This window comes from Mixophyes fleayi, chromosome 11 (genome assembly GCF_038048845.1).
Source record: "Mixophyes fleayi isolate aMixFle1 chromosome 11, aMixFle1.hap1, whole genome shotgun sequence".
In the NCBI taxonomy this organism is placed as follows: domain Eukaryota; kingdom Metazoa; phylum Chordata; class Amphibia; order Anura; family Limnodynastidae; genus Mixophyes; species Mixophyes fleayi.
The window spans coordinates 52,466,896-52,481,621 of NC_134412.1; the positions used below are offsets into that span (position 1 = coordinate 52,466,896).

Sequence of the window (14,726 nt, forward strand, 5' to 3'; positions counted from 1 at the left end):
AGACAAACTGTGGTCTGCTAAAATTCGTTCTGACTGGCACAGTAGTCCTGAGTTATTATTGAAAGTAAGGCAAAAAAGGAGTATTGCTTTCCAGGACAAACCATGTTACAATGCAAGGTGTGCAAATTGGTTTATTGTTTTGCACGTAAGTTAAATACTGTCTGTTTTTTCATCTAACACACAAATTCATGGTAGCTTTACTTTTATTTAAAGTTGATCTAGGACATGCCCTATTCCAACTGTAAATTTGTCCCCACATTTAAAATTTATCTCCCCCTTCAATGCAAAATGGTTTTTCACAGGTGCAAAGTTGCACCTTTTTTTATGCTTTGCTCTGCTTAATGACTCAGGCTAGTGTGTTTTCTCCTAACATGTAAAACAAATATTAGAGTCCAGAAAAACTAACCGATTAGATATAGAAGCGTCCCACAGCCCAATTGATTATAAATAGGGCATATGCTATTATCTTAATAAAAGCGGTACCTTCAACTCCATATTGTCCAACATAATAATGCTGGTCAATAAGTAAAAGTTATGGGTCTTGGTTCTCCTCCACTTCTATTACCTTTAGGGTAGGCAGATTCTGGTAAGGTTAGTAAGTGGGTCAATATGCACAGCTTCCCAGCGAGTTAGTACCGTGGTAATACATAAAACAGAAGGATATGGCAACATGGTTTTGGTCCACTAAAGACTAATTTGGTCCACTAATGTCACTGATACTGCTAGCAGTTTGAAACACTAGGGATTTTAAAAGCAAGAAATCTATTTGATTTTTGGTTGTGCTGCTCAAAGTCATAGAGCAAACGCAGGATTTATAGATGGGGGCTAATATGCCATGCTGTCAGAGTGTATGCAAGGGGTGTTGCTATCATTTGAGACAGTACTAGGCTGCTCTCCAGCTGTTCCAATCCCTTACAAATACACGGGCAATGGTAGCCAACTATTCTCATTCTGGTGGAGCAGTCCCAATTATGTGTGACTGTCCTGCTCAATCACGACTTTGCTTGGACTGCAAGGATAGTTGGGAGGAATGTCCCACTTCACGCTGTACTTCACACACAAAATTGGGACAACCCCATCAGAATCAGGACAGTTGGCAGAATGCACAGATCTCGCCCACCTTTCCTGAATTGTTGTAGCTTCAACTGCTAGTTGCTGCCTGTGTCTAAAACAGAGTTGCTGCTTGTCTGGATCCTGGAATATTTTGGTCTGTTTGGGAAAAAAGGGATAGGTACATAAAATATAGAAAGTCTAGCAGTGAGAGAACCATTTAGGTCCCCCCCCCCCCCCCCCCAAACAACCAGCCCCAACGTTAAATCTATAGCAACTACGTTTCATAATTAGGCCTTGCTACCTATAATCAGTGCTGACATTAAATAAATAGCATTCATAATTAATACATAGACCTATTGCCTCCCTACCAGCTAACATTAAATAGCATTTACATTTAATAAATAGACCTATTTTCATCCCAATTATCACCAACATTAAATTAATATCATTCAGAAATAATAGATAGAGCTACTTCCCCGCAACATGCATTGACATTAAATGAATGGTACTCGCATTTAATAAATACACCCCTAAACAGCCCCAGTATTAATTAGTATTCCCATTTAATAGTTAAACCTGTTTCCCCACAAATTACCCTAATATTAAATAATTGGTATTCACAATTAATAAATAGCCCTCCTTTTCCCTAAACTCAGTCCTACATCTATTATTTCTAAATTAATAGTCCCCAAACCACCTAGCATTAATTAAATAATGCCATCACACCACCTTAAATTAATACTAATTACTAAGACCCACCATTAAATGAAATAGTCTGCATCATCAAATAAATTGCCAACCACAATTAAATTAATATTTCCCACTTACTATTAAATAATTATCACCGACCTTTAAATTTATAGCCAGCATCCACCAGTACTACAGTAAAAGCACCCCCCCTCCTTTCACACACACACACACACACACACATACACATACACACACTTACCCTCTGCAATCTGGCTCTGTAGATTTCAGAGGCAGACTCTTCAGCATGGGGCTGCTCATCTCTAATAAAAAGTAAATACAAACATCTGTTTTCCCTTTTAAAAATTAAATGGGAATCTTCTTTCTTGCCACAGTCCATATGGAAATATCAATTAATATGAAACAGGGCTGCAACATATCGTCATCATCAACATTAAATTAATAGCATTCAGAAATAATAGATAGAGCTACTTCCCCGCAAACCTCATTGCTAGTTATATTTATATTTATTATATAAAAGAACTATTTTTTTTAGCATCCACAGATTTGTTTCAGTATCTTATTAGAACTGAAAATAGTTGAGATTAGGTTGAGATTAAAATCAGGCACAAATTTCATTGGTTGGTACCGAGAACCATACAGTAACTTGCACTCAGATGTAACAAATGTTAATATAGTGCAAAATATATCAATTTATTTCAATGTATTGGGATTTTACATATATGTTTAAGAATATTCTTCTGTAGTACAGCTAAAGCCCTATGCCCCTTCACTCACCAAATAAATACTCCACCCACATATATTCACCAACTTTAAGGGGCATATTCAATTGTCCGCGGAATTGCCGAAAATCCCACAGTCCGTGCACGATTAACGATATTACGGTAATCGTGCGCGGAAAAACATGTAATACGGTAATTTACTTGCTGGATTTCAGCTCGCAGCTCCCTGAGCCGCGAGCTGAAATCCAGCTACAAATTACCGTATTACATGTATTAGTTTTTCCGCGGCGGGATTTTCGGCGATCCCACCGACAATTGAATATGCCCCTAAGTGTCATTTTAAGAGACTAGAGCCATAAGAAATACTGAACAGGAGCAAAACATTTAATTACCGGCCCTATAACAAAATTTGGGCATGGGCATGGAGGTGCCGCTTCAGCCCCTGTTCTGCTCTTAGAACAACAGAGATGAGGCATAGTATAGCCCCGACTTAAGCTTCACTGTGTATGGGCCTGGACCCACACATGCTCAGAAGAGGTCCCCACTCCACTTTTGTGAGCATGCACAGGTCTGACACATGCGCAGTAAAGCCCTGAGTAGGACTTCATGTTGCATGTTCTGGATTTGCACATACTGAGAAGAAACCCCCGCTCAGCTCTCCTGAGAATAGAGGGGGGGAGGGACCAGGCTTTGCCAGGACCCCTTCACATTGGATCTTGTAAAGGCCACACCACCTGCAGTAGCGGCACTTCCACCACTCATACTTTTAGCATTTTGTAGAAGGGAATGGGGCAACAGGCCATATGGTAATGATGATTAATCATTGCCGTGCATGTGCATCCTCACTTGCCCCATTTATTCTGGCCACACCCCCTGACAGACAAAGGAAAAAATGGAGAATCCATACTTGGCTTGATACAAATAGCCCAATATTTCTCTCTCACTGATATATATGTGAGTGTATGAATATATATATTGTGACAAAGGGAGTGGTTTGCCACAAGCTTCTAAGCAAGGAGTTAGGTATTTAGCTGACAGTCTGCAGAGCAAGGCTGCAGACAGTTACACATTTGTTCAGAAATTTAAATATATACAGGTGGAGGACATATGTGTGATGAGAACTCCTCTATAAAGATATGGTGGGAGTGTGTCCCCATCAAGCTAGGGCTGTGGGAGGAGTGTAAAGTATTTAAGCCTCAGTTGTTCATTTTGTATGTTTGACCAATGCTGAACAAGTTGGCCGTTATCTAGGGAGTTGTTCTCTGTTAATTTAGCATTAGGATTTTAAGAAAGTGTGTGGAACTTTATGTTATGAGTTACTGTGCCATCCTGATGACTAAAGTAAAGTACAAAACAAGGAGTTGTTTGGGTGTCTATCATCGGAGAGAGAAAGAGAGAGAGATATACACACACATAATCGCATAGTTATTATCATAGATTTGTAATGTGTCACTGTGTTCTGCAGCACCATTCAGTTGGAAGAACAGAACATACATAAATAAAATGGGGACATACAAGGCATATAGATACAAACATGAACACAAATGGTATGGAGGGCCTTGCTCATGAGAGAGCTTACATTCTAAGTGGGTCATACATATATTATAGCATATGTCTTCTCCACATCACACACATGGTTACATATACATACTTATTATAGTGAGGTTCCTTCCTGTATCAACATTTAGGAGTGCCTTTGGTCATTAATAATGTGCCACAAATTTGAATTGTTACCTGGATGCTTGTATCTCTATTGTTTGTTTGTATACCAACCTTGCATGAACTGTAGTAACTACCAAATCCAGTAGACATACACTACTACATTCACTATATATTTATTACCATATTAATTTTATTATTACTGCCACTAACACATGTTCTGTTTAGCTAATACCACATCCACTGTATAGCCACTATCACTTGTCCTCTGTAGCCAATTTAAAATCTGCTGTAATATGCCTGTGACATGATGGGTTTGACCAGAACGAATTCACCCACCTGTCACCAATAAACTAAATAATTTGTTTGTTCTTTTGCCTGAGCTGGTGGATTTTGATCTATAAACCCTGATGGACATGCTACATTCTGTTTGCAAAGACATAATTTCCTGGGGAAATATGGCTTTAATGGTGTTGTTCTGAACTAGGAGATGAACTAGATGCTCCCCATAAACTGGTTTGAGCAACCATTGTTTTCCCCTGGTCTAGACTCCTGGGAACCATCCCAGCAAGGGAGAACCAAATGTGGAGCTGACCATATTCCCCACCCATCTCCAATGTTATGAACCCCACAATCAGTGACTGACCCCTATACAGAAAATATGTTTTTCACCATTAGCAGCCTCCTTTCCCAGAACCACACTGTTCATTGGTACTTGAATGCCTCTTGGACTTGTTCCCTGTAGTGTATAGCTATTAACAGCCATGAGTTAGTTAGAGTCAGGGAAACTTGGTTTACAAGTAGACAAAACAAGACAAACAACAGGACACAAAAGAGAGTAGTCAATAGGCAAACCGGAAAAAAGGGCAGGAGAAGTACATGAGGTCAAAAAACAGGCACAGAGTTCAAAAGAAGGTAGAGATCCAACAGCAAGGTCCAGTAAACATAGACAAGTTCAAACACACTAAATCTAACAGCAGAAGATATACAAATCTATAGGATAAATATACAGGAATTAGCCTAGTTATTGAATTTATGTAGATCCTGGCTAATTGGCTGCTGGGTACAACTCATGTAAGCAGAGAGTGTTGACTGCTCAGCTGATAGTTAGTAAGTAGTAATGAGTTTTGCAAGAGCTGACAAATCAGCTGCCATGTGGAATCTTTGTTAGCAGCTCAGGAAACAGGGTGAGTATGGTTACTTAGCAACCTCAAGCAGACAGAAAAAAAAACAACTCTGGGATAGAGTAGAATATGGAATGGATTCTGAGACAACAGAGCAGCAAAATCCAACACCTAGGCATCTCACAGCCAATCACTAAGCACCTAACCCTCAGCATACCTTTGCAGGGTGAGATTTTCCCTTAGATAAAAGCAAAAATGAGGTGTTTGTGGATACTTTCAGCTTAGTTTTGGAGTTCTATCTCATACCAGCTCCATTGTGAGTCCTCACATTCCTGCATCTAAGTTGCAACTTTGACAGACATCTTGTATTGGAGAAACTTCTCCAACATGAGTTGTTCTTGAGTTTGGTGAGCCTACTGGAGTAGGATGACTGAGGTCTGGGCTCCTACTACATTTGTAGAGAGCTTGTGGCCGAATGGCCAGAACCAGCAAGCCTCAAGGGTCAGATCTACAGCTTGACCAGCAGTTGACGTCTATGTCTATGAGACTTACAACTTGGCTGGGAGATTGCTATACAAGTGAATAGCATCTATAGCTTGGCTAGGAGATTTCATATCTACAGCTTGTCCTGGAAGTCTGACATCTGAAAAGTACTTTGTTACCCAGCTAACTGCCTCAGGATCGACACTTTGATCACAGCTTGACCAGTAAATTTATACAGCTTGGCCAGAACCAAGTTTTACTGCAAAAGAATAAGAATCTACTGTTTGGCCCAAAGACATCCACATATTGGTTGAAGCTACGCTTCACCATCTCAAATAAAGGGGGTATACAGCTGGCCGGACTCATGATGTCCTCAATGGGTTGGTGTACCACCATTGGAGTTGCTATAGGAACTGCATCAGCACCACTTTTTCAAAATACAACTTGGCCTGGCTAAAAAGTTATCATTGAACTGTATAGCGACTAACGGATAATTGACTCTAGGATGCTGTGGAAGTTTTTTTGAAGCCTGGTGACACCTTGGTAATTGTTTTAAATGTATATTGTGATTGTTTGCTTTTTCTACAATTGTGTTCTCCCTTCTTGAATAAAGATACTCTTGTATCTTCTTACTTACTTTACCTATGTGATCGTAAGAAACTTAATGTGCCAGGGTTACCTAGTGAGCTTCATCTCTAACATCCAGGTATCCTCACAGTTCAATATCTCCTCTATGCACCCACTGTGCACCCACTATGGATCCACTGTAAATACTATGCATACAACATATCCACTCTACGGCAACTACAACATCCTTATGTGCTGACTTTATACCTACAATACATCAAATAACCATTACTGCATCCATTGCCTAGACACTACCACATCCACTGTATTGCCGCTATCTCCTCCTTTGTAAACACAAATATACATACAACTATACAGACACAATACATGCAATTTGTCAGTCACTTTATATTCACTGCCACATCCACTGTATAAACAATCTGCATCCACCATACAGTTATTACCAGATTTACTTTAACCCCACCAAAAATTGGTATGAACAAAGCTAAATATTTTAGTGCAGAAATAATAGACTATCTTACTCCTTGCCTAACCAATAAATATTTTTTGTCTGCCAAATTTATGGTCATATATTGTGGAGTGGACTTGGTATAACGTATGCCTCTAGAAAAACAAAGGAAATTAAGAAGAGAATAAAATAAGTTTAAAGCACCATAAGGTTATACTGAAAGTACAAAAACACAGGGAAAATAAGGCTTAATCAACATATTAAAATTTCGAGATTACATTTCTTAACTTATTGCTTGTATTACTCATATTGTTTTTCTTTCCATTACAATAAAATGTTCGTTAGTGGTTATAAATGTACAGTGCGCTCTTGTAAAGTGTGTGCGGGAGTCATTTATATTAAATTCCTTCTGTACAAATATTAAACTAATTCATACCCCCTCTCTTTCCTTTCCCACCACTGAACTCCCCCTCCCCCTCCTTATTTCTCTTTCCTTAAATCTGACTTGTGCAGAAAGATTCATTTTAAGTTCAACTTAAAATATTTAATCCATTTATTGAAATGTACCTTTCTGCTGTGCAGTAATCATATGGAGCTTACATCCAACCCTGCAGTAACCAAATGATGTTGATGAGACTGGAGTGCTGAGCGGTGATATCATTTCTGTCATCTACAGTACGACAGTTGAATGATTGATCATTATACGTCCATTAGAATAGTTGTATTGTTACTCTTCTGATTGCTGCAATATGTATATGCAGAGTCTGTTGTAAGGGATTCCCATCTAGCAAGAACATCTCGTCGGGTGAAAAAAATTACAAAATGAATGAAATTATGTTCATTTGTAACAGCTAGAACATTTTAAAAATGTTTCTTATTTCCATTAACCCATTTAATGTGTATGTGACTGATTCATTTTATCACTGTTGATTTTTTTTTTCATTTTCTCTTTATACATAACCATTGTACTCCTCTACTTAGTGTGGTAGAATTTCTATGAATACTCCCATAGCCTATATATTACTATAATTCATTGCCTTATCTTCTAGGACCACTGTATTTATAACTGTGCCTTTTTTGGGTAATTGTTGCCTTTGATATTCAAATCCATAAAGTCTTCCTAAAAAAACAACTGATAGATGCAAAGTAGACAAATAACCAGAGTAGGATCTAAACAGGCCCATGAACTGATTGCAATAACCAAAACCAGTTATTTTACAGGAAAACCCATACTTGATGCTAAAGTCAAACCACCAAGAACTGGAGGGAAATGACCGATATGAAGGTTTCTGTGTGGACATGCTGAAGGAACTATCGAAGATCCTACATTTTAATTATAAGATCCGCCTGGTTGCTGATGGTCTTTATGGCGTTCCAGAGTTGAATGGAAGTTGGACTGGAATGGTGGGAGAATTGATATCAAGGGTAAGGACAGAAGCAGAATGGATAATCTAGAACAGCATACAGTAACTTGTCTTTTTATTGACATATTGTGGTAATTTAGAGTTGGTTGCAAGACCCCTTTTTGGACAAAATACTCATTTTCACACTGCGCATGCGCACCAAAAATATGTATCCTTGAATACATATAGTTATATATGCCTGATTTGCACCTCCTTATGCCTGAAGAAGCAGAACAGAGGAGGCATGTAAGAGTAGGTCAAGTACATATGTTCATATAATTGTTATATGGTTAGGAGTTGAAGCATCTTCAGTTAGGCCTGATCAGTGCTGTTGATGATCAGTGTTAAAAAAATGGATTGCCATTCCCCAAAATGTGTTCCATGCACCAGTGATCTTAGATGTAGCTGGTTGACGCTACTGTGGGAGATGAACATTGTGGGTCCCCCCATAAAAGTTACAAACAGCAGCAGGCTATGACAGGCTGGGCACAATATAACAAGGAAACTGGCAGCATGGGGTCTGGCTGTCATAATGTGATACAGTCACAGTCTGTTCGGAATGGGGCTGAAAGCACTGGAGCACCTCTCAGCGAGTGTCCGGTGGGTGTTCGCATATTAAAAAACTAGTATGTATGATTCAGCATTTTTGTATGTGTAACTACTGGTTCCAACAAATTCTAGCATCCAGCTTGGGTAGGATGGTGCTTGTAGAACTACAAGTTCCAAAATACCCATTGCACTCAGAACTATGACTGCCAAAACCCACACTGTTAGTTCCCTTCCCCGTATTAATGGCTACGTGTTGCTTGATCACTTTTTTCAGGGGGAGGTTGGCTGGAACCGTTTTTTTTTTACTTTTTGGAAATTTTAAACCTTTTTTACACTAGAATGTCATTCATCATCAATGATGATGATGAATGGTGTCTTGAGTATTCAGCCTCATCATCTTCATATGCTTTAAACGTATCTTCATGTTGATTCAGTTACATGTTTATTTTTAACTGCACATATCGTAACATAAACAACCAAAAATCACGCAAACATGCTTATTTATGTGGCATACAATTTACACCTGCGTTTTTTGACACAAATGCGACCAACTCTAAATTAGTCTCAATTTAATTACATAAAGCAGATATATACATCCCTTGGTAATAATGCTTTCACATACCTTTTCCTCTTAATACAGAAATACTGATAATTTTAACATGCTTGCTCACCCAATCTATCCTCAAATGATATGTTATTTCTAGGAACAAATGCAATATTTTTACTGTGGAAGACACAGCATTAATAAGCCCCACAAACACTTCCCTTATACTGTCCTCTAAGATATTGTTTCAATTAAAAATCACAACTAAATACATGCCAAGGAACCCACCACAGACTAGACACAACAGTAAACATGCATTTTCAAGGTAAACAAGTATTCTGAAACTTTATTGCCCATTTCACTATTTGTTTTCTTACATATGTCTATCACCTGTGTTTATTTGGAATCCTTCATAAACTGTGACACAATATACGAAAGCAAAAAATAATAGTTGAAGCTTTTTCCCCCAAATTACCACTATGAAAAACTTATTTCATAAAGGAGGGCATTGGGCAGAACAACAGGACTGAGCTCAGTCTCCATATTGTGCTCTGTATGATAGAGATAGATGTCTATAGCTCTATCTATCTCTCTCTGCATCTATCTATGGATATATAAGTAAAGATGAATTCAGAGAACAATCTGACATGGAAACCATGTGCCTTTCAAAATAGATTTTCAACATATTGGTAACAAGGTAACATATTGTTATGTGCTTTATCCATACAGTTGACATTTGATACAACATTTAGGATAGCAGGGACAAAAGCAGGATTTGTAGAGGGAGGTTTCCACACCATGCCACCAGTGGGCATGACCAGCATGCATGAGGGTATGGCACTAGGGAACCCTCTCGTTTTGCCTATGGATAGGTACCGTCTACTTCCACGAAACTCCAAGTAAAATATTAACCTGAAAACTTTCTCATGCACACATATTCTTTATTCACAGAGAGGATCTGTGTTCTATTTACCATTATTATCCCTTCTCTTGTGCTTTTTTATAGCACAACACTTAGTTACAGAATACATTTATAAGTTTAATTATATATTTTTCCTTCAAAACGAGGTAAATCATGGCTACTTGATTCCTAGCATAAGTACAAATTGTTTAATTTTACTGTCCATACTAATTAAGTAATACTTTAAAAAGGCAATAAGCACTTACAAAATCATAATACCATATAATATTTCAGAGCTTAATGTTCCAATTTATGCAATAAAGCTTCAAGAATCATTTGATGCAGTGTCACAGCTCCTTCTCTAATGTGTTTAGCATGATCAAAAACATCTTTGGAGTTACCAGGGTAGAAACTACAATGTTACTATGAGTACCCAGGTCCCTCCTTTTCTAGTAAGCAGAACATTTAATGCCTTTCCATATTACTCCATGTATGAGGAGGCAGAATCACTGTCTCATAGTCCTGGTATACAATAGTTGGAAGCCATTGCTAGTGACTTCAGGAAGCAACCCTTCACTGCCACAGAAGGATCACAATAGTACACTGAGAAAACAGAGTGTTGAAATGATAAGAGCCTCCAATAGATCAATGTATCAAAATGTATAGAAATGATAAAATAAAACTTGCACTTAGAACCACAAGTAATATAGGCATATAATAGCTTAACCCTCCCAGTGTTCTCCTGCATACAGTTGTTCCAATTACCATAAAGATGACCCCAGGGCTGAGAGGCAGAAGTGCTAACCACCGTGCTGCTCACAGAAATAATACAAGTTCTTAGTAAGCCGGTTTAACAAGTCCCAACCAATATTTCTAATTTTAATAGGATACAAATCAACACCATTCACTATGAATCTGGCTGAAGAATTTGAGTAAAATAGCTTGAACTCCCGTTAAAAAATTCCAAATATCTGAAAGTGTTTAAAAGTTTGATCATAAATTGCCATTATATCCTATCAAAGGCAATATCAGCATTTATGGATAGTATTATTGCTGGGGACTTTCTAGAATTAATAATATAGATCAGGTCAACAGTCTCATCCCTTTTCTTCCTGGGATTAATCTAATTGGTCATAATGAACCATGGATGGGGGGGGGGGGGGGGGGGGCATATCATGTATTCATTTAATCTATTTGCAAGAATTTTTGCAAATAATTTTACATCATTATTCAGAAATTATATGGGTCAAAACTTAGCACTCTCATGAATGTCTCTACCATCCTTATGTATCTGTAACTTTAAAAAAAATGTTGTAATAGGGAGCTGAAAAACTATCCATTTCTTTGAGTCTTTAATTACCTGGGATACCTCATTTGTAATTTCAGAGCTAAATATATCAGCTGTTTGCAGAGATAATTTAGGTAAATCAGCATTAGTAAGAAATGTATCAATTCATCATTTTGTAATTTGTGACATATTATTAAGGACATGTGATTTTCAGGATATTGTATATGTTTTGATAGAATTATTTACATTTTTGATCTAATGTTAAATCACCTTTCTTAGACTGTATCTAAGAGAGAAAATTGAGTGTGGATCTGTGCATGACTCTATTTGTGTTGTGTATTCTCACAATGGGGCATATTTAGACACACCGCATAATATGTAAGATATTTTTCAATCCTCATAGCATTGATAAGGATTTTAATATTTTTCATATTGATCACAAAACTTCAACAGGGACAGCAGTCACTTTAAACTGCTGTCCCTGTGAAGTTTATCACTTACCTGTTCTCCGCCTCTTCAGTGTGAAGAGAACTGTCTTTCCGTCATTTTTCTGAAAATCCTAGTGCGCATGCGCCGACCGAAAGTATTGGGCATGCACACAGAGAGACCTGTCCCAGTGTATTACGAGGAACTATTATCATGTGACAGGGAGGGATCACATGATCCCGCCACAAATGCGCTATCCAGCTCTGCTGTTCGGAGCAAAGCTGAGAGCAATAAAAGTTTTTAACTATGTTAATGTACGCCAGCTTCAGCGTAATGAGAAAAAAAATAATTTTGGCTATTGATAAATAGCGTTACTGGGCAGTCCTCATATAGTTTTATAGGGAATTCTCAGTAAAACAAAGACAGATGCAAAGCAGCAGATATCTATGATATCTGCTGTGATTCAGTGATCATAAATAACAGTTTTGCGGTTAATGATGATTTCGGGGATTTCAAAGAGGATTTATTTATGTTTCATAAATAGGTCCCTAGGTGTTAAAAACTAGGTGTGAAGAGAAATTAGGTGGGGCTGAATCTAAAAGCTATAGTAATAAACCCACAGCGCTCAAATCCTGGGATAAATGAGGAAAAAATTCTAACATATAATCAATGTAAATCTATGCCACTCCTACACAACATAATGCAAGAATTGTTCTGTATCAATAACATTTAGAATCACCAATATTAATTATGCCCTTGTAGTCCACCATATAAAAATTGATTAGATGTGTAGCCAGGTTGCGATACATAGAAATTGAGTATCTAAGTTCATGTGGCTGTATAATACTCTGTTCCCGATAATTATGGGTCTGCACCTGGGTCGTCTAGGTCTTATTTCCTGATGTGTGGCCCAAGGTTTAGCATAAAATGATAATAAAAATTAAGTCACTTTAAGGTCTAAACACCAAAAAGAAGCTATAGTACCCACTTGCATATTTATACACAGCTTGAATGAATCATGCCAGGGCAAGCAGCTTATAAGGTCAAGAGCCAGGTGCACTTGTTACTGTTAGAAAATGCTGGAAAATGTGGCACTGTTGGAATGGCAACAGTTCAGAACACAGCGTTACCTCTGATGGAAGTATGCACTGCACAAAATTTTAACAACAGCAGGATTCCTGACACAACGTTGTTGTAACACTTTTTTCTCCTTCCCAATAGGGTTATCTTTTACCGTTGATTTCTGAGAAGTCTATTTAAATCATGTGGCTTTATAAAATGTGTCTCTATATGATCCCCCCTAGCATATGTAGGATTACCAGTAGAAGCAGGTTTAAACTAACTATGGGATCCTACTTTTGTCTAATAGGATTATTGTTTTATAATTATGTAATAGTCTAGTTGTGTGCTAAGGCACACAATTAGAATGTCACACACATCTGGTGGGCTACAGTATTCTGTGGGGACAAGCCTGTCTATAGTTTCAGACCAACATAACCTGTACCACTACTTGTTGTTTTGCATGCAACAAGACAAAGTTCCTGATATTACTAAAACATAGATTTTTGAACAAAATTAAAGGAAAAATATATATATTAAGATTGTAAAACCACACTGCAAGAAACATTCATAACTTTACTAGTCAGATGCAGCAAGCTCTAGTAAAGGAGGGTAGTCAATGGACAGTCATGTAATTGTCATTTGAATAACCCACCTGCTATATTTAAAATGTGAAATTATTAGAAGTTTTTTTATTAAAAGTAAAATATAGATAATTTAAGTAGAGAGAAATCTGTTATAGATAGTTTCCCCTGCCATTCCAAAGCAGCTGTTATAAACCTTTAAATTAAAAAATAAAGATAACATATTAATATCAAGGTAACCTGTTGTCTATTTTAAACATATGATACATGTCAAAACATTTAGAATAGAAAACTATTTAAAGTTAAGCTCTAAAAAATTTTTTTTTTTGTATGCACACATAATTCTATACTTACATAGTAAGAGGAACTGTGTTAATGTATCAATATGCATATTAATGAGTGTGTGTGTGTGTGTGTGTGTGTGGGTATATATATATATTATGACAAAAACATGGGAATAGTGTTTCATGGCAGATATGTTAGTCCCAGGTTTCTGACCTACATGTTTTAAAAACCGTAGGGAGATTGCTTTGTGTGGGAAGGAGCTTCCATAAGAGCATGTTCAGCTTTTAGGAAAAATCTGATATGGGTCCCTGGAGTGCATATGGAGAGAGAAGGCTGGGCTCCACTTACAAGGCCCAGTCTGGATCTTCCGTTCTGCCAATCTGACAGAAGACTGGTGAATGTTTGCACATGTGAGAGGTGTTTACAAGGATGTCTTCTCACCACTTTTTCTGTATTACCCAATATTGTCTATTACTGTTTGCCCCCAATTGTAAAGTGCTATGGAATTTGCTGGCACTATGTAAACAGATGATGATGTCACTTTGGTCAGTCTGGGTCTCTGCTCTGCTAGGGGAAAGGGACGGCAGGGTCTCTGTAGCCTGATATCTATTGTGCATAATACTTATGTGCTGGAACAGCAGAAGAGACTAAGGGCTAGATTTACTATCAGGTGTGTTTGTAAACCCGCTGACTTTTGGCGGGTTTGGCGGCGGTTTAGCCATCGCCGGATTTACTAACGCTAAACCCGCCATCCAAATGACCAGAAATGATTTTTTTCAAACCCGCCTCTTTAGAAAGCGCCATGACGGTTTCAACAATGTTCAACATACAAACAGCCGGATTTACTATTAGGGGGTTTATAAAGCCGCCGGAAAAACCGCCATTCAAAAGACCAAAATGAA

The 14,726-nt window shown here is 37.8% G+C and overlaps 1 protein-coding gene across 9 annotated transcripts in view; it reads left to right on the plus strand.

The window, feature by feature from the left end:
• GRIK4 (glutamate ionotropic receptor kainate type subunit 4) overlaps positions 1–14,726 on the plus strand; it is a 341,881-nt gene that overhangs the window by 248,699 nt on the left and 78,456 nt on the right. For 6 of the 9 annotated variants that reach the window (XM_075191037.1, XM_075191032.1, XM_075191031.1 and 3 more), the window contains one exon: positions 8,007–8,210. The exons of 1 other annotated variant lie outside the window; for it this stretch is intronic. In XM_075191037.1, the coding sequence (XP_075047138.1) occupies positions 8,007–8,210 (204 nt within the window). Of the gene's footprint in view, positions 1–7,995; positions 8,211–14,726 lie in introns of those variants that run through there. 2 more of the 9 variants (XM_075191040.1, XM_075191038.1) reach the window with 2 other exon arrangements.